General features: G+C 34.1%; 1 protein-coding gene across 2 annotated transcripts; it reads right to left on the bottom strand.

The window, feature by feature from the left end:
* Positions 1-1,316: 1,316 nt before the first annotated feature.
* zgc:123305 lies at positions 1,317-21,169 on the bottom strand. Of its 2 annotated transcripts, none has more exons than XM_051112043.1 (20): positions 21,057-21,169; positions 16,148-16,348; positions 14,652-14,747; positions 14,334-14,566; positions 14,101-14,199; positions 13,889-13,994; positions 11,501-12,272; positions 11,328-11,421; positions 9,835-10,022; positions 7,487-7,580; positions 7,243-7,312; positions 7,075-7,167; positions 6,833-6,906; positions 6,152-6,281; positions 5,138-5,286; positions 4,967-5,053; positions 4,055-4,207; positions 3,840-3,954; positions 3,655-3,758; positions 1,317-2,138 (listed from the first exon to the last, which is right to left on the bottom strand). In XM_051112043.1, exons 2-20 carry the CDS (start codon positions 16,337-16,339, stop codon positions 1,994-1,996), a joined length of 2,994 nt encoding a protein of 997 aa, XP_050968000.1. In that variant the 5' UTR covers positions 16,340-16,348; positions 21,057-21,169; the 3' UTR covers positions 1,317-1,993. The 2 variants fall into 2 exon arrangements, with proteins under 2 accessions (XP_050968000.1, XP_050967998.1); XM_051112041.1 differs by lacking the exon at positions 21,057-21,169 and adding an exon at positions 18,823-18,915.
* Between the last annotated feature and the right edge of the window lie 76 nt (positions 21,170-21,245).

A 21,245-nucleotide genomic window follows, 5' to 3' on the forward strand; every position in this document is an offset into this window, starting at 1 on the left:
AATCCTGGAAAAAAAAAAAAAAAAAAAAAAAAAAATCACAGGTTCCAAAAAATATTTGGCAGCACAACTGTTGATATTATCCAACATTGATCATTCTAATAATAAATCCGCATATCAGAATGATTTCTGAAGGATCATGTGACACTTAAGACTGGAGTAACAGTTGATAAAAATTCAGCTTTTCATCACAGGAATAAACTCTTTTTTAAAGTATGTTAAAATAAAAAACATTATTTTATATTGTAAAAACATTTTGCAATATTACTGTTTTTTTTTTTTATATTTTTAATCAAATAAATGCAGCCTTGATGAGCATAAGAGACTTCTTTAAAGACTATTACAAGTCTTACTGACCCCAAACTTTTGAACGGTAGTGTATATTTTGAAAATATTTACATGTATTTACTTATATTCATATAGTTTATATTGTATATAAATATATTTAATATATAAACATCATTTTTTAAGTATATACATGTATGTGTGTGCATTTTTATATACATAATAAATCTACACAGTATACACACATATATTATGTACACACACACACACACACACACACGTTTGTTTTTGTAAATTGTGGGGACTTTCCATAGACTTCTATAGATTTTATACTGACCAAACGATATTGTCTATCCCCTAACCCAACCCTAACCCTAAACCTAGCCCTCACAGAAAACATGTTTGCATCGTTACACTTTCAGATAAACTTCATTTACTATTTTTAATCATTTTTTAACATTGTGGGGACCACAGGCCGGTCAAAAATTTCAGGTTTACTATCCTTGTGGGGACATTTGGTCCCCACAATGTAGCAAAAACAAGTACACACACACACTCACACACACATACACACACTCATATTATGTAAACACAAACAAACTTTTATGCGATTAATGGATTTGGCAGCACTAGTACTTAACTAAGAATAACACTAATATGAGTATTTAATATTCAATATTTAAGTAATATTATTTGAATATTATTGTTTTTGGTTAATAATCCCCCCCTTTATAGCACAGCTGGCTATACTGTACAGATAGAAGCATAAAACTAACCAGGATGATTTTTAGCAGAGTTCAGTGTTTGGATGCATCCTGTATCCTTCCTATACAGTATGCAATATTACCATTGTGTCATAGATCATAGCACCTGAAAACTGCATGCCAAAAAGTTGTCTACCAAAAAAAAAATTAATGCATTCTTTGTAAGGCACTTTTGACCACAACATTAATAAACAGTATGTAAGTGATGCTTACTTTGGGAAACACAACTAACTACATGTATGAAAGTCCAGGCAATCGACATTTAAAATATCACTTAGTATTTTTTTTTATTGTTTCAATGTTCTTTTAAATACAATAAATGAAAGCCAAATACATACAGACTGTCTTTTTTTTTAGCTCAATTTAAATGTTCAAAATAAATAAAAATACAGTTCAGCTGTATAAAGTATCAGCTGATAAAAAATAAAAAAAAAAAATCTCACACTAGTACAGTAACCACTCAAATAAAGCAACTGTAAAAAATTATTGTAAAAAACAAATAAAAACCCTAGAAACCAAAGGCCATTATGTGGAAGAGAAGTTGAAATGAACATACACTGATGAGAACCTCACACCAGTACTATAATCACAGTGCACAGGCTTATATGAAGGCACTCTGATGAGTTTAATGGGTTTGTTTGCGTCTGTGGGGTCAAAAGAGCTTCTCTGAGCATTTCTGATGAAGAAAGAGATGCTTGGTGTTAGTGTTGTACCATTACCATTGCACATTCGTCATATATGTGATTGTGTAGATTCACAGGGTTGTGCGTGTGCGTTTTTCTCCAGTTTTGATGCTACAGCAAGTTTGGCCGTAAATGCACAGACGCATTTGGCTCATATGAACATTATGGGAAAATGAGAAGAAATGCTGAGAAAGAGGTAGAACTAAACGGATAATTGATGTGGAGTGGAAGCGGTGGAAGTAGCCATCCAGATGGACGCTGCATCTACATCAAATCAGCGAGATCCAGCGGAGGCAACGGCTCCCTCCAGTATGAGAAATGACTGAACTCAGGACAGTCGAAGGATGTGGTGGGATCTTTACAGATGAGGGGGAAGAAGTGATCCACCAGCTCACTGAGATGAGAGTAGCTGAGAAACAAACACACAGGGTCAAAATGTTTCTTGAGCAGCAAATCAGCATATTAGAATGATTTCTGGAGGATCATGTGACACTTAAAGGAGAAGTCCACTTCCAGAACAACAATTTACAAATAATTTACTCATCCCCTTGTGATGCAAGATGTTCATGTCTTTCTGTCTTCAGTCGTTAAGAAATTATGTTTTTTGAGGAAAGCATTTCAGGATTTTTCTCCATATAATGGACTTCACTGGTGCGCTGATTTTGAACTTCCAAAATGCAGTTTAAATGCAGCTTCAAAGTGCTCTAAACGATCCCAGCCGATGAAGAAGCGTCTTATCTAGCGAAACAATCGGACATTTTTTTAAAAATATAAATTTGTATACTTTTTAATCTCAAAAGCTCGTGTAGCACAGGCTCTGGGATGCACGTCCACAATGTTACGAATTAGTGATGCGTCGTTCTTGAACGATTCTTTCATTTTGAACGAACCTTTAATGTGACTCGGGAAGAACGAGTCGTCTCGGGGAGTGATTCGTTCAGTCGCACATGCGCAACATCCTATTAGGTTCTGTACTGGAATTAGTTCACCTGTTTCGAGTCTTCGGGTTTTTTGAGTCGTTCATTCATCAAACGAATGACTCAAACCCAACAACTTGTCAGATAAGAGGTGAGGTGAGCTAATCATAGACTAAAGACCCAGGTAAACAATGAATGAATCTTTTTCTTATAGCATTATAGTTTTGTCTTGTTTGTAGTGTGATCAACGTTTGTGTAAGCAGTAGATGTGTTAGGGAAGTAACACGTAACATTTGAATTATATTTTGCTAAAATGAACGAAATGACTCTAAAAAAGATTCGTTCATTTTGCTGAACGAGACTCAAAGGTCTGAGTCAATGGTAAAATGATCTGAACTTTCCATCACTACTACGAATCACGTGTAAGTTCATCATCTGTGTACTGAGTATGGTGAAAAACTCCAACTTACTTTCTCCTACAACTTGAGAGGAGGACATTGTTGTACCTTTCTTACTTGCACTTTCTTGGTCTTTGCGAGTTCGCTTTGTAAACACTGGGTCTGTAGTTCCGCCTACGTTCTGCATGACCGTTCTGTATGTAGCGTCGTGAACGCGCATCCCAGAGCCTGTGCTACACAAGCTTTTGTGCTTATAAAGTATACAAATTTTTATTTTTCGAAAAAAATACGACAGATCGTTTCGCTAGATAAGACCCTTCTTCCTCGGCTGGGGTCGTTTAGAGCACCAATGAAGTCCATTATAGGGAGAAAAATCCTGAAATGCTTTCCTCAAAAACCATAATTTCTCTACGACTGAAGACAGAAAGACTTGAACATCTTGGATGACAAGGGGGTGAGTAAATTATTTGTGAATTGTTGTTCTGAAAGTGGACTTCTCCTTCTCAAATAAATGCAACCTTGGTGAGCAGAAGAGACTTCTTTTAAAACCATCAAATAATTATTTTAAAATTTTGACAAACAGTGTACATGTGTGTGAGATGTGACTTACGAGGATTTGTTTCCTTTGGTCTTTTCTTGTATGAGTTCTCCTTTGGGGTTTACAGTGAAGATGTGAGTCTCAGGTACACCAACTTCCTTATACGCATATGCATCCTACACACAGACACGAAATACAGTCAGGCTTTGCCATAATTCCTGGGAGATGCACGTTTGTAATACTGAAGGAATGCTCACGTTAGTTCTGTTGCCGAAGGCGGCGTAAAAAGGCTGTCTGACAGAACTGAACAGCTCTTTGATATCAGTGAGACAGGCGATCTTAAACACCTCCGGCTTCTTCTCAATCACCTCCCTGACAAAACACACAGACTTACATTAACAGTAGTCTCAGTCTCAGTACAGGCAGTCATGGAGACTGCTGTAAACTACATTAATGATTTGTATGTGCTCACCTGTGAAAGGCTGAGAACAAGCTGCTGGGAGCCAGTAGCACCGGTCCTTTGGGTAAAACCGTTCCTCGATCATTCACCCACTGCAAGTAACCCTTAGTGATGTCTGCCATGCCTATGGCTCGAGCCGAACAGTACAGGAACTTGTAACCATTCCTGCATTTGAAGAAAAGTATCATTCCTTATTCTTAAATACACTACTGTTCAAACATTTGGGGTCAGTAAGTTTTTAACATTTTTGAAAGAAGTCTCTTCTGCTCACTGAGGCTGCATTTATTTGATCAAAAACACAGTAAAAATTGTGAAATGTTATTACAAGTTAAAATAACTGTTTTCTATGTGAATATATTGTAAATTATATTTTATTCCCTATAATCAAAGCTGAATTTTCAGCATCATTACTCCAGCTCTCAGTGTCACATGATCCTTCAGAAATCATTCTAATATGCTGATTTGCTACATTTGCATGATACATTTTATTTTTCAGGATTCTTTGATGAATAGAAAGTTCAAAAGAGCAGCATTTATTTAAAACAGAAATACACTGTAACATTATAAATATCTTTACTGTCACGTTTGATCATTTTAATGGATCCTTGCTCAATATGTTTTAATAGGGCTGGCAATAAATCAATTATATAAATTAATGTATGCATTTAATAACATAAAATAAGTTTTAAACCTGTTCAAGCTTATGGCACAACACCAAGATGTAATATAAACTACCAAGATGTGACGCAACAAAGCAAATATGCCTATTTGCATGTTGGATTTTGTCAGCAAATATACAGTAGGTATATTTGTATTGCTGCCACTTAAATCTGTAACTAAATATAAAAACTGCACATATTTATAGTAAATAAAAAGTGTTTCATTAATCAGAATCTTGTGAATTAAAGTGTATGTGTTTCTTACTGATGTATTTTGTGATATAGTTTGGCGATGCCATGATGAGTCCAGTCTTTCCCCAGCTGTGGTAAAATGTGCCCCAGAGCATCCGACCTAACACCACAAAAAATGTGAACAACTGTCAGCATAATGTCACAGATAGTAACTTCGATCTTTCAAAGATTCAGGGAGACTCACTTAGTGATGGTCCCATCGATGTCTGAGATGATGATTTTGTCATCGTAGTTCCACAGGTAAATGGTGGCTTCACAGCGGCAGGTGCCCTGATACTGTGTGGTCACACTGAACACAACCGTATTGGCTCCTTCGCGCAGATTCAGACTATCCTGCCATAAACATACACACATATAATATCAGAAATTCATACAGTCCATTGCACTAAGAAATTTCCACACAGTATTTCAATAATGCAACCTTTATTTGGGAACGTTAAGTAATGCAGAAAACTCCTCTAACTACTGTAATACAGTAAAGAAAATTCATATTAATCTTCATTAATTTTGTGACAATGGCATTTATCTCATTTTCAACACAAAATTTCACTATTGTTAAAAAAAATATATATATGTGGACCAGTTTCCATGACAGAATAATTAAAAAAAGCTCAACATTTTAAATTTTCACTCAAAATTCAGACTTTTTTTCCCACAGTTCTGAGTTTGCATCTGACAATTTAGATATTTTGTCTAGCAATTCTAAGAAAAAAGTCTGAATTGTGAGATAATTGCAATTACCTTTTAATCCAGATGGACACTTTTTCTCAGGATTGCAAGCTTATATCTCACAATTATGCATTTATATATTGAATTCTGAGTTTATATCTCACAACTATGAGAAGAAAGTCAGAATTCTGAGATATGAACAAAAAAGTGATAAAAAAAACAGTCAATTGTTGTGTTATTATTATTATTATTTATTTTATTATTATTACTTTTAATCCCCAAAAAACTTTAATAAAGTAAATTTTATTAAACACTGTTTAATTAAATAAAATAATTATATTTTTCTATTCAATAAATAATTAAATAAGAAATATTATTTCTTATACATTTCTTTTGAGGTGAAATTGAACTAGACATTGAAAGAAAAAAAAAAAAAAAAAAAAAAAAACCTATCTATTCCAAACTGTCTTCTACTTGCTTGTGACTAAACTCTCTCATACACAGATGATGATGTTGATATGATTCTTACGATCTGTTCAGAGGTCAGTCGGAGGGATTTGCGGTACATCTGACTGATGCACTGCGCTGTGTTCACTGCATCATTGTTCTTCCTCATGGAGACAGAGCCATCCTCATCACTTGAGAGTTCAACAGAACTCCTACACAAAACAAAAACAGCAATTGATGGGTTTACTGGGTCAAAGATCAAATAAGGAATGCACAGTCAGCCAAAAGTGTTGATAATACTGACTTCATCATGTTTAACTGAAGAAAGACTCAGTTCGTCAAAGATCAAATGCTCTCTGATAAGAAGAGGAAGCCCACACATACATTCTGCTTTCATAACAAGCTTACAAAATGATGTTATAAAAAGTCCCTGAAATGTTGCATGAGATTTTGTGCGAAGACGCTTTAAGATGTGGTCAGTTAAAAATATTAATTTTGTTTAGTTCTCTCTTATTTGTCCTGTAGTTTTAGACTTTCTACTGAAAGTATGCCTTTGCATCTTTGTCTCATATGACACACACAAACAAGACATTTCCTACACATTTTTGTGCATTGTTGGTGGTTTTGTGCTGGTGCATGAGCATGCGAGTTGAAATAGTTTTAAATAGATTTGTCAAACGCCCAGAATTATTTCAGTCAACCTTTATAATTTTGAAAAAACACTGAGTGCATGATGTTTTGCATGCATGCCAACATGTCTTACTTCAGTGAAGAGGTTCCAGCGATCGCGGCAGACGCTTCAAGCTGATTCCCCTCTGTGCCAGGCTTCTGGCTTCCCTAACATGAGAAAAAAATTCATGTGCAGTGAGGCATTAGAGATACACAGGCCCAGTCAGCAGATAGTGTGCTTATCAGTCTCTTAAAGGGAACTTGCACAATAGAGTTGCTCATTTCATCACTTAAACATTATTTCTGTACTGTTAGATTAGGTTTCAGAGTTTTTACCGCAACATTGTTCATATCTCTCCTCCTCCAGGAGAACCACCAGCGCCCAGACTTTTTTGGCATCTTATCTTTGACTAGTTGCTCAATAGTGCTCTACAAGAGAAAAAAAACAAGTATTTATCTCTGAATGATTAGCCATTGAAGCATTAATCAAAGATCCCGACCTACCTTAGGTAAAGTCTTCTGGAAAGCCTGAACTGACAGAATCATTGGAGCTGCCACTGCCCAGTTATAATACCTGAAACAAATCAACTGCAAAGCTAAAACAAGAGCCATATTATAATTTTATCACACAGCTTATGTGATAAATGACCATTATAAAACAGATAAACAGCTCTGGCTCTAAAACCAGTAACACCAGTAAGCGCACCTCATCTTATTGCTTTTATAAATTAATATTACACCTACTAACTTTGAGTTGATGCAGATGACCAGGTTTGGGTCTTCAATAATTCCAGGGTTGTTGACAAAGTCTTGATATTTGACAAGATGCTCTGTGAACTTCTCTGCAACACATGAAAAAAAAGATATATTGAGGTCTTTTACAGGTTTTATGAGGGTAAATTCAAGACTTTTTTAAGACCAACTAAAGAAAATTTAAGGAAGAAGAGAGAAGAAAAAAAGCGAAGGGAAAACAATACAGTGATATGTTCTCTAAGTATAGTTTGAGTTTTACTTACACTTTCAAATTAGCAGCAATTCAGCGTCTAGTAATTGTTTGTTTTTCAGTTTTCCCTCTTTTCCTCACTTTCTTTTGATGAGTGCCGTGCACATTTTACTTTCACTTTCAAATTAGCTGCAATTCTGCGTCAAGCAGTTGTTTGGTTTTAGTTCTTTTGAGTTTTCCCTCTTTTCTTCACTTTCCTTCAGTTTTAAGTAGCTTGTAAAAGCATTGTGCGCATTTTACTTTCACTTTTAAATTAGTTGCATTAATGCAACAAACTTTTATTAACAAAACGAATAAAAATACACTGTTATATGCCTAATATAAAATAATAACTTACACAAAGGTTCAGTAGGTATACAAAACTGAAAATCAGTAAACACTGTGCAACCAAATAAATAAGAAACGTAGAACATTTATTAGCAAAACAAATAAAAAAAGCTTGGAAGCACGGCACACATGATGTAATATATGGAAAAAAAACATACACAGTTTAAATAAATAAAAATCAGCAAACACTGTGGAACCAAATAAATATGAAACTTCCATTATCACCTTAGATAAATGGCAGAAGTCAACAAGCCTTTTAAAATCCAAAATGTTTTAAAAACAGGTGCTTTTGCATTTCGTTTTGAAACTCTTCCGCCATGGTCTTGTCTTTCTCACCTCTCTCTTCTTGTCAGTCAGATCAACTCACTCTCTTCAGGTGAGAAATGAAATCTGATCTGTGATGTGACTGTCGTTCGGCACACTGCACTGAGCAGCCGTGATCAGTTTTAATTGTATTATTTGTTCTCTAACTGAACTAACTGATATTATTATTATAAAAAAATCTGCGGGTGACTGACAGATGAAGCCGCACATACTGCCATCTACCGCGTATTGTTTAATGAATATTGAGCGACCTAAGCCATGTTGCACAGAAATTACACTTTTGCTTTACTTTAAAATGAAACACATAAGAAAAACAATCCCTTCACGAAAATGAATGCTGTGATCATTTGAATTTAAGACTTGCTGCTCTGACTTAAGACCCATTTAAGGCCTTAATTCACGGAAAAGCGATTTAAGACATTTTTTAAGACTCTGTATAAAGAAAACCCTGTATAAAGTAAAGCGATCATTCTGTGCAAGAAACTGAGCATTATTTAAAACATTTCAACCTGTAATCCAGAGCCTCCGGGGAAAAACAAGGAAATCTGATTCTATTTTGCAAACTGGTTCATCCAGACAGTTCGGTGTAATTAATTGGTTCAAATACCCGATTTGTTTACATAATCACGCAATTAAGTAACATATAAACAATTCTATTGTTAAAGCATCCAATAATGATGCAAAACCTTGGTGTTTTACATGTTTAAAGCATATAAAGTGAACAAGCTAGTCTTCATTGGTTCCGGTCCAAATCTGAACTGTTTCTTTAATTCAGTGACTGCTGGAGGAACTGGAGCACTGAACGCCTTCGGTACGCAGGTATTTTGTCTCTTTTTGAGTCGGAGTGACTGTTGGACGTCCGAAAGTGAGTTTTGATTAAGTAACTTGTAGATCTGTGCTGCTTGAGCCATAAACTGTTTCAGATGCTTCATTTAGGTAGAGTGAACTGGTTCATTCAGTTCATTAAAAAGAATCGTCTCTAAAGAATGATTCGTTTGTGAATCGGACATCACTCTGGACCGTTTGTCAGAGGCTCTGGATTACAGGTAATAATGTTGTAAATAATGTTCAGTTTCTTGCACAGATTGATCATTTCACATCATAAGACCTCAATATATTGTCAGGAGTCACAGGTTTTAGATTTGTGTTGCGTGTATATGCTTTTTTTGACTCTCAAGTGCCATTAGCCATTGATTTGCATTATATGAATCAGAAGAATGATTTATCCCTTTAAATCATTCTTCTGGCCCTACTGAAAATAAAATGCTGAAAATGTAAACTTATTTAGAGCAGAACTGTGGACAATTAAGATTTCACTGTGGCCGGAGCTACACTGCACAATGAGACAAAAGCAAGAACACAGCAACCAACAGAAATGTTGAACACAAATTCAGATGAACTTGGTTGAGGGTTATTGGTTAGGACACCGTTTGTCTCTTTACCTTTACTGATCTGACTGATGTCTCCTCTTCCACACAGAGACATGGTCACGTCCAGCGTGTCTGTCGTAGAGTCGGACAGATACTCCGTGCCGCTGTCTGCGTTGGTGCTGCCCAGTGACTGAGGCGACAGCTGACCCGAGGGAGGAGACGGATCCGGACGATGAGTTGAGCTCGACGACTCTGTCTCACTGAAATGACGGAGGGAGGGATTTAAAAAGGGACAGGATTCAATGCATTGTTTGGATAATTATTTATATTCATTCATTTTTAAGTGAAAAATACGCAACCTAATAACGTGAAAATAAAGATGAAAAAATATTTGTGGTTAAAAACAACTTTGCATAAATATAAGTAAACAAAAAATGTATAAATATATTTTCATTTTCTGCAATAAAACATATAAAAATATTTTTATTATTATTAATAATAGTAAACACAGATTTAGCCAATATAATGTTTTATTGTATTGTTACAATTATTATTATTACTTTTATTATTATTAATGAATATTATATTTTAATTGCTTAGAATCATTTAGTTATTGTGTCAAAAACAATAAACTAAAACAATAAAATAGCATTATATTATTTTATTACTATTTTGCTATTATCATCAATAATAATATTAATAGCAATAATAATATACTAAATAAATATTCTATTTTTATTGTTGCAATCGAACAATCATTCAGTTATTGTGTCAAAAAGCAGAGATAAAACAACTAAAACAATAAAATAGAAGTTATTTTTATTTCACTATTAATAATAATAATAATACTCTCAATTATTTTTACATTTTATTGTTTTAGTTCTACGTTTGTTCAGTTTTTATGTCAAAAAAGCAGAGAAAAACAGAATTAATTTTTATTATTATTTTGCTATTAATAATAATATTAATAATACTCTAAATTAATATTATATTTTATTGTTGTAGTTCTACATTCATTCAGTTATGTCAAAAAGCAGAGATAAAACAAATAAAACAAAAAACAGAATTTATTTTTTATTGTTTTGCTATTAATAATATTAATAACAATAATCTCAAATAATATTATATTTTATTGTTGTAGTTCTACATTTGTTCAGTTATTATTTTAAACAGCAGAGATAAAACAACTAAAAAAATAAAACAGTTTTAATTTTTTTTATTATTTTGCTATTAATAATAATAATAATAATATACTCAATATTATATTTTATTGTTTTAGTCCTACATTCATTCAGTTATTGCGTCAAAAAGCAGAGATAAAACAACTAGAAGAATAAAATAGAAGAATTTTATTTGTATTATTATTTTGCTGTTATTAATAATGATAATAATACACTAAATTAATTTTATTTTTGGCTGCAATCTAACAATCATTTAGTTATTGTGTCAAAAATTAGAAAAAAAAAAACGATCATCTAAATCATAAAAAAGTAAAAGTTTGTAAAAAAGTTTTTTTTTTAATTTATAACAAAATGTTATGCATATTTGTTAATGAACCTTCTAACCTCTTTGGAAAATAGAGGGCAGCGACTTCAGGGTTAAGACTGGAGAGGTCGTCTAGATAGATGTCAGATGGTCCCAAATGATGACTCCGCTTCACTAGGAAGAGGAACACATACAGATATTCAGTCAACTAAATTAGTGCATTGAAATAAGTACAGATAATGTAATCCACTACCTTTCCTCTTGTCCTGAGAGTCTGTTGCTTTCGAGGACTCAAGAACTGTTGGATCCTCTGATTTGATGATGGACTCCAGAGCTGGTGTCACTCCCGCACCATCAGCGTTCTGATTGGTCAGTGAAGTCTCTAATCCCGCCCCCTCCTCGGAGTCTCCCACGGAGCTTTGGTGTTTTGGTAAAACTGTGATTGCGTCCGCTGAGTTTATCTCCGTTTCTGCTTCTAAAACCGCATTTGATTCAGTCTCACCAAATGAGACGGTTTGGATTTTGGATGCGACTGAGACATTGTTTTCATGACACGTTTCTTGACTTTCCACATTAACTATGGTGTGTAAACTATCTGCACTTTTGACAGCACTGGTCCCATTGATTGTGATAGTAGAGCTGGTTATATTATGTATCTGAGTGTCATTGTCTGTGCTGCTAACCGTGTCGACGGTTAAGTCTTTGGTCTCTTTGTTTTCCAGCGCCTGTGGGAAGGAGTCATCCACGGACTGAAAGGTCACTACATGCGTTTTGGTGACCTTGATGTCCAGTTGTGTGTTGATTGAAGACGAAACAACTGCTTGAGTGTCATCTGGTAGAACAGGGCTGGTCGTACCTATCTGAGGTTCTGGTCTCACCACTGTCACTGTCGCTGTGGAGTCAGTGCCGTCCAAGTCGATGGACGCTTGTCGATGGATCGTTCGGAAGTGGGAGTGGTCAGAGGGCGTGATGGGGGAGGGCGGGTCACGCAGCGAATCAGATTCATCCTTCTCTGCCTGACACACCTACACAAACACAAGAAACACTGAGTGAACTGCTTTACGCCTTTACAAGGCAGCATCCTAATGATTCTGCTGTCCTCATTTGTAAGTCACTTTGAATAAAAGCTAAATGACTAAATGTAAATGTAATGGAACTGAACCTCATACACTACTGTTCAAAAGGAAATGATTTTGAGTGTCTTCTGCTCACCAAAGCTGCATTTATTTGACACAGCAAAACAGAAATATTGTGAAATATTATAATTTAAAATATGTATTTTCTATTGCAATATTTCGTAAAATTGAATTTATTCATGTGATATAAAGCTGAATTTTCAGCATCATTACTCTAGTCGTCAGTGTCACATGATCCTTCAGAAATCATTCTAATATGCTGATTTGCTGCTCAAGAAACATTTCTGATTATTATCAATGTTGAAAACAGATATATGTACTTGTGAAAAGTGTGGCATATTTTTCCAAGATTCTTTGATGAAAATAACAGTTTTGAAAACAGATGTTTTGTAACATTATAAATGTATTTAGTGTTACTTTTGATCAATTTAATGCATCCTTGCTGAAAAGAACTATTCATCATTTACAAAAAAAAATCTTACTCACCCTAAATTTTATGATGATGTTATTATAGTTAAACTAAAACCATAAAAAGTTATTTTAAATACTGAAAAAGCTGAAATTTAAAAATGTAATGTATTTTACTTCAGTTAAATGCCAAGGCAACATTTCTTATTTTCAAACTAAATAAACTAAAACTAACAACAAAAAAAAGAAAAACTATGTAGACATATTAAAAAAATAATAATAAATAAATAAATAAAATGACAAAAACACGCCCCAAACAATTGTAATTAATGTGAAACAGAGAATATAAAAATAAATTCTAATTCAAAATATTAAGAAAAACTTTAAGACTATATTAATGATGCTAAAATAACTGCACTGTTAATGGTTACTCATAACATCTATGTTAGCAAGTTAATGAGCACAGAAAATAATTAGAACACAAAACCAGGTTAAAATATATATACATATTTGTTTTTTTTTATTTTTAATAGTCTATTTTGTATCAATAATAAATAAAATATAACAAATACAGATTTTTTTGACTGAGCTAAATGCAATGCATTCTAGGATTAATACAAAAACTTCCACAGATTACACAGAAAGAGGAATAGGGATGTCACAATTCTCAATATAATACTGAACCGTTCAGTACGACATCCATGGTTCAATATGCGCTTGTGAATTGTGGTTTTCTGGTTTTGCACTGAAATAACTTCCTTGTTTTATTTCTCTCTGAATTTGCTGTATGTGTGCTCGCAATTTCACATGCTGAGATGAGGAAACGCTTCCTTGTTTGTATTTGAAAAAGTGACACACGCAGAGCATCTTCCATTCTAATGACATGCAGTGATAAGCCTTTCTAAACCTGTTGTCCAACAAGAGTTCTGCACGTTTAATCATGACTCAAACATTCTTCAGAAAATGTAGTAATCTACTTTTATAGCAGCCTTTGACATACAATGTCTTAAAAAAAAAAAAAAGCCTATGTAGGCAGCTCACTTGGTTTGGGAACATTCTGACTTGATCTGTAATGAAAGCTGAATGCAGCACGGTACCTTGGGAAAAGCGCCCCAGTTCCACTGCATCTGAGGCCCTAGAGACTCCTGCGCCTTACATAACTCTGAATCGCTCTTAGGAGAGGAGGGACGACTGAAGAACACACTACAGACAGAGACAACGCAAGTAAGCAGAGCTTTGCATTCAGATATCCATAATAAGAAGAGAGGTAGATAACATATGGGCTGAAGTACATCATTCAAAAATGTACCTCTCATTTAAAGAACACTCTCCATCAGAGTGAGGATGAACGTCTCTGCTCGTAGGTTCCTCGTAGGTTTCTTCTGACATCGAATAGTACACAGACTTACTGTAGAGAGCAAAAACACAAATCATCAGCGCCACTGCTGTGCAACTGGCCCTCGTGAGCTAATGCTTTGTTTTGGCCAATTTCAGAAACTTCTAGAAGAGTAAACATACAATAACTTTAGTAAAACCTCTAACCTTGCGGCCAAAAGCGACTCCTCCTTGAGGAGATCCTGATCTAGACTTTCTTTCTCGTCTGAGGAGGAACTGGCCTCCTCATGCAGATGCATGTCCGAACGCGCCCGTTTCCTGCGGCGTTTTTTGCGGCGACTGGAGGAGGATGTGACGCTGGAGGGAGACTCGGTCACCTCGGACAATTCTGGGACGTCGGTGGGGATCGGAGAGGTGCAGAGATGAGCGGGAACCCGCGTCTGAGACGGACACGGAGAGAGGATTGTGAAACCCACAGCAGAACATTACAGGAGAGATTAGAAACTCACATTTGTCTGGACAGACCTCAAAATCCTCGTTCTCCTCCACGAAGAACGCCTCTCCATTATCTCCAAGCTTCATATGCAGGCTCACGGGCTCTCCATTGATCTCAATATCCACCTGTGGAGGGATGACTGCAGTGGTTATATGAGCTGAATGAGGATTGAGATGTCTCAGGCTTGCTGGCTTAGAAATACAAATTCTATAAACCAACCAATTAACAAGGCAAATAAGATTTTGAAAGAAAAGAAAATGAAAAAAAAAAGATGCTATGTAGATATACTCAAACCCTTGTTCAATATTAATCATCTCATTAACATAGGAATTAATATTTACAAATCAATGCATATTCTGTAAACAGAATGAAGTACGCCTATGAAGTCTGTTACATATAGAAGGCTTAAAGGTACAGACGCAAAAAAAATGCATGTTTAATTCTAATTCTAATTAGTCCATGAAAAATATGACAAACATTATAAGTAAACAAAAAAAGTTTCAAGATGTTAAATGCTAGTAAAACAAAATTGGTAAACAAAAATATGCAATAAATTTGCTGTAAAATAACATAAAATGTTAAACTGAATTAAGTTCAATTAAGTTTTCAATTAACTGAATTTCCACTACTGTTAAATAAAAATATGACTACCATTATGTTGATTGAATAAGTTCAATAAACAAGATTTAAACTGTTAAATTAAGTTTAATGCAATAAACCTAATTAAGCTAAATGAAACGCAACTGCTGTTAAATGAAAATATAACTGACATTACATTTATATAAAACAAAAATATTATTTTTTATTTATTTTTATTAATTGAACAGCAGTCAAGTTTTCAATTAACAGCAATGGCTGTTGAATTTAATTTAACTTAAATTTACTTTAACAAATTTACCATTTTAAATATTATTATTTTACAGCAAATTTAATGACAGTCTTGTTTTAATTTAAAATTTTTACATTTAACTTTAGTTAATTTTTTTTTATTTTACACAAAATTTTAATCGCAGTCATTTTCATTTAACAGCAATGGAGTTTCATTTAACATAATTGAAATTTACTTTATTTTACAGCAAATTTAATGGAATGCATATTTTTATTTAGCAATATTATTTTACAAGTTAAGTAAAATGTACTTGCTACTGAATAAAAATATAACTGACATGAAATTTATATTTATATATATATATATATATATATATATAAACTGAACAGAAGTCAAGTTTTCATTTAACAGCAATGGCATTTCAATGGCAATGGCATGCTAGCTGTGTTTTTGACAGATTTATGAAAATGGTTGCATGTCCTGATACCAATTTGGAAGTTGTACCCATGCTCTAGTGTTAAAGGTTGGTTAGTTCTGAGAAAGAGGAACATTCTGTCAGACAACCACGACAGCTTTAACTAACCAATTCCTTAATCTGAGCAGGACAGATGTTCAGAGCATCACATAAAAACCAGCTTGCAATATTAACTAGTGACTGATGGTAGGCAACATCAGTTTAACAAACGTCCACCTCACCACTTTCTCTTTGGACCGCAGGACTCCGAGTTTCCCAAAGCGCACGTGAAATGGCGAGCACTGGTAGCTTCCATCAGGCTGGCGAACAATGATGACGTCGATGCCGCCGGTGAGCGTGGCCGGATTCAGACCGCGATACAGTTCCTTCACAGTCACAAACACCGTCTCTGCCAGCTGACCCACGTAGTTCATGGTCTGGGACTGAAGAGACAAAGAACCCAAATGTGTGATTTAGATCATAATTTCTTTCTCATGTCTCTCAGATTTCTTAACTGCCTTCGGAGATGTTTCTGAGACTTCAAGTACAACCGCGACCTTTGCACACAGAGCAAAAGTCTGACAGTACGCAACATCTCAACTTTATCATTATGACATGTTGGCAGATTTGAAGTCACGCCAAAGTATGAAACCACTGCCTACATTTGTAACACTGGATGTGATGTAATATAAATCAGACAAATACATATTACGCAATATTTTCAGGTGTGTTACCCGGCTACAAATAACTGTGTTTGTTCCTCATCTCTTCAGTGTGTAACCTGCACTGATGAATCATTCACTGTAAGACCAGTCCAGGAATTAAGGAGGTTAAAAGGGTGAAAGATGATTTAATGTTGACATTAAGAAACACCTGAATGTGTTGAAACCTCTCCTTTTTACTATAAGCTTACAGTAGTCCAACATCACTATTAGAGGATGACATAACTAAATTAAGCAACATGCTAAACCATTAAATATTTCTGGCATTAAAAAGTCTAAATAATAGCCCCATAAAAAGTGTAAATCTAGCCGTCAGCCTAAGAAAAAACGTTGCATAGGAAATACTTTGTGCAATAAACATATAAAGAATAAACAAAACATCTGACCCGACCTGAACTTTTTGATTTGAATAATTAGCTCATTAATGAGTAATTAGTGCAACTTCAGTCAGATTCAAATAGAATTCACACTTATGAAAAGATTTATGAAACTCAGTTCAGCGTTTGGATCTGGATTTTCCAAATGCCGATGCCCATTTAGAGGTCAGGGAATCTGATGACTGATATTTAAACTATCTGTAAAGAAGATCTACGAAATACAATAGCAAATAAGACAAATATGAAATTGCTGAAAATACTTTAACACCTTGTGCCACAAACATGTTTAGCCTTGTAAGGCATGACATATGAAGTAAAACTCAGAAAAAAAATCTAAATTTAAAGAAAGAAATTTAATAGTGTTGTCAAACGATTAATTATGATTTGCATCCAAAATGAACGATTTTGTTTACATAATATATGTGTATATTTATTATGTATTTATATATACTCACACATGCATGTATATATTTAAGAAAAATATATATTAAAATTATTTATATATAATATTAATTATTTGAATATAAGTATACATGTGTATATTTTTAAAATATATACTGTATGTGTGTGTATTTATATATATATACATACATAATAAATACACATAGTACACACACACTAAAAAAAAACTTTGTTGAGTCAACTTAAAATTTAATTTAATAATTTGTTACCTGGCTGCCTTAAAATTTTAAGTTCAGCCAACTCAAAAAAAGTTTAGTTAACTTGAAATGTTAAATTGTACTAAGTGACAACTGAATCAACTTAATTTAGATTCAACTTAAAAATTTAAGGCAGCTGGGTAACTTACCCAGCTTTTAAGTTTAACAAAACAAATTTAAACTCAAATATTTAAGTTGTCACTGTACAACTTACATTATTTTAAGTTAACAACATATAATATTTTAAGTTGACTAAACTTATTTAAGTTGACTGAACTTAGAATTTTGAAGTAGCAGGGTAACAAATTATTTTAAGTTGACTCAACAAATAGTGTTTTTTTTGTTTTTTACAGTGCGCATATTTTTTCTAACCAAAAACTTTTATTTTGGATGCAATTCATTGCGATTAATCGTTTGACAGCACTAAAATGTGTCTTTGTTGAGTATCATATATATAGTTGATACATCAGGCTGTTATGGCTCATATAGTAAGAATATGAAAAAAAAAAAATTATTCAGACACTCAAACTGAGCAAAAATATGTTGATATTGAAGTAAGATGAAATTCTGGTGTCTTGTAATATAAATCAATGAGATCTTTATAACAGAGTAGCAGATACTGACATAAAATGATATAAATATCAGTTATATATCTATATCTTCAATAATATGTCTTAGTAAAATGAGATTTAAATTTTCCAAACATATAATGCAGTGCAATGGAATAATGACTGAGAGATGAACATATAAATGTCCCTCAAAAGCCTAATGATTATATATGAGCCTCACGTTTTAACATGATTTTTAAGATATAATGTCTGGATAATCAATTAAAGCTAAATTGCTTCAGTCCGATAAGTGTTGAAAATATTACTAACAACAATATCAAACTTATTCTGTAATTTACCTGATAAAAATCAGGAAAGATTTCATAGAAAAACACATGAAGCACCAGCTGAAAGCTGACGTTTGTACAATTAGACTACAAGACCGTTCACTTGCTAAGTGTCAATCAGATGACATAAGGCGCGGAGTAGATTTAGTGTAACGGGTTTAACAAGTTTTGATCATGTTGATCATTTAGAGGCCTTTGTGTATCAAAGGGCTTCACAGGTTTAAAAAGGGCATCATCTATCATTTCTCAAACATACAGACCTACCCAGAGTGACAGATGATGATGATGATGATGAAGTCCTTTAAAACCTGGAACCCTCCACCTTTCAGCTGCCATCGAGGAGTAAAAACGTTGTTCATCCTAGAGCTCAGTTAACCACTAACTATCCACAGCTTATTTTACTTACATTCAAGCCCTTATTCTGTGTCTTTCTGTGATGGTTGAGTGCAGAGCGAACAAAAAAGGTAAAACTGTTGATTTTGAGAGAGACCCAGTACATTCAACTGCTCTCTCTCTCTCTCTCAAACACACACACACACACACACACACACACACACACACACACACACACACACACAGACACAACATCTGTAACACATCACACACACGTCGTCTGAAAATCACACACACACACTGTGACCTGACTGCACACACAGCATTAAAAACTATTATTCCGTCATTAAACCAGCTAAACATGAAAACAACACACACACACTGCATGAAAGCCATGCCAGCAGTTTGTAACAGGCTCAGCCGTTCTTTTCATCTGCTATTGTGTGTGCTTGAGAGAGAGAGAGACAGCGAGAGAACAAACCGGCTGTCTAACTTTGTCACTAGACGCTCTAAATTTACAGACTGATGTGAACGTCCACGTCGATGAGGCTTCCGTTCAACATCACATTTATCTTGACGATGACTCAGCTCAACACTGATGTACTGATGTCAGCGTTATCCATCACACATGGGTGAGTAAGCAAGATTAAGGCACAGTAACTGCCTGTCAATCATCTTCATGACCTTAATGATCTCTAAATATTAACAAGAGTCCAGTGTGTCAAATTGTTTCACTAATACTGAAAATACACTACCGTTCAAAAATTGTTTTAATGTTTTTAAATTAAGTCAATTATGAATTGGTCAACAAGGCTGCATTTATTTGATCGAAAATACAGAAAATAAAAACTTGTAAAATTGCGAAATATTATTTCAATTTAAAATACCTGTTTTCTATGTGAATATATGTTGATATAGAATTTATTTCTGTGATCAAAGCTGAATTTTCAGCATCATTACTCCAGTCTTCAGTGTCACATGATTCTTCAGAAATCATTCTAATATGCTGATTTGCTGTTCAAGAAACATTTATTATTATTATTATTATTATTATCAATATTAAAACAGCTGAGTAATTTTTTTTCGTCAAGATTTTTAAAGCAAGGATGCTTTAAATGGATCAAAAGTATGCTGAATATGCTGATTTTCTGTTTAAGAAATATTTCTATTTATCACATTTTTGTGGAAAACCATGATATATATATATACATATACACAATTCTTTGATAAATAGAAAGTTCAAAAGAACAGCATTTATGTGAAATATAATTGGTGTGCAACAATATAAATACATTTACTGTCATTTTGGTCAATTGAATGCATCCTTGCTGAATGAAAATATTAATTTCTCACCAAACATTTGAAAGGTAGTTTACATGTTTATCTATCAGTCTCAAGTTTACAATACTGACAACTAAGAAAAACTTCATAGCAATTTTATCACAAGTCAACGCAAACGAAGCATTCAACAGGAAACCTGCAGTATCACAGCTGATCAGAACTGATAAAGACTAACGAAAGAATACTTTTAATACCTAAAATAAACTTCTAAAACAATAGATAGAGGCTACACGGCAAAACAAAGTAGAAATGACAGCACTCTCTGTAAATAAACACATTGTCAGCTAACAATAAACTACACCTCATCATTCACAAACCCTTGGGAATTTGTGCTCATGTTTTTCGTCCATATAAAGCCCTATTTTAAATGTTTAACAGGAGGAATCTCCGCTGATTTATAATAATCACCTCAACAGTGAAAGAAACTTAACAAATCAATAACTTCCAGAGTAAAGAGCTTAATAATGCAAATCTGTTGTTGCGACTACGTGTCCATTGTTAAGCATCAAAGTCGCACAGTTTACACACAATATTAACAATTTGCCTACTAAACCCTCTTTTTTTAGAGTTTGTTGAAATTAAAATCGATTTCTTCACTTTATGTTTATATATTGTAAACACTAAAACCTTAAAGTAACACTCCCGAGACTCAAACATGTCACAATGATGCAGTTACACTCTTCAAGGAACAAAAACACAACGCAGCTCTTTATAAACACTAAACACTCGTTCCAGCTGACAAAAACTAATAAACAAACACATTTTAACATAAAAAATTAGCATAAAAATATGTGAAATGATGAAGTTAATGCTACTGTTCTTACCTTAAACACAACGAGTCATTAAAACTTCCTGAGCGCTCACGCCCACGTCAGCACGTCAATCATATGACATCCAATGACAAGCTGGGACTCGCCTCAGGACACGCCCCCTTTCCTTGTGGATCTGTTGACGTGTGCGTTTATGTTCAGTTCCTAAAGTTTTAGTGCAACACCGCTAGAGGGAGACTACGT

The sequence above is a fragment of the Labeo rohita genome, chromosome 6 (genome assembly GCF_022985175.1).
Source record: "Labeo rohita strain BAU-BD-2019 chromosome 6, IGBB_LRoh.1.0, whole genome shotgun sequence".
In the NCBI taxonomy this organism is placed as follows: domain Eukaryota; kingdom Metazoa; phylum Chordata; class Actinopteri; order Cypriniformes; family Cyprinidae; genus Labeo; species Labeo rohita.

What these genes read in the sequence shown, in the direction of transcription:
- zgc:123305 (XM_051112041.1), bottom strand. Translation starts at nt 18,894, where the DNA reads ATGGCAGCTGAAAGGTGGAGGGTTCCAGGTTTTAAAGGACTTCATCAT. An exon ending in ATCATCATCTGTCACTCTGG is followed by an intron (nt 16,349 to 18,822) that starts GTAGGTCTGTAT and finishes TTGTCTCTTCAG; the next exon opens with TCCCAGACCATGAACTACGT. An exon ending in GAGTGTTCTTTAAATGAGAG is followed by an intron (nt 13,995 to 14,100) that starts GTACATTTTTGA and finishes CTCTGTCTGTAG; the next exon opens with TGTGTTCTTCAGTCGTCCCT.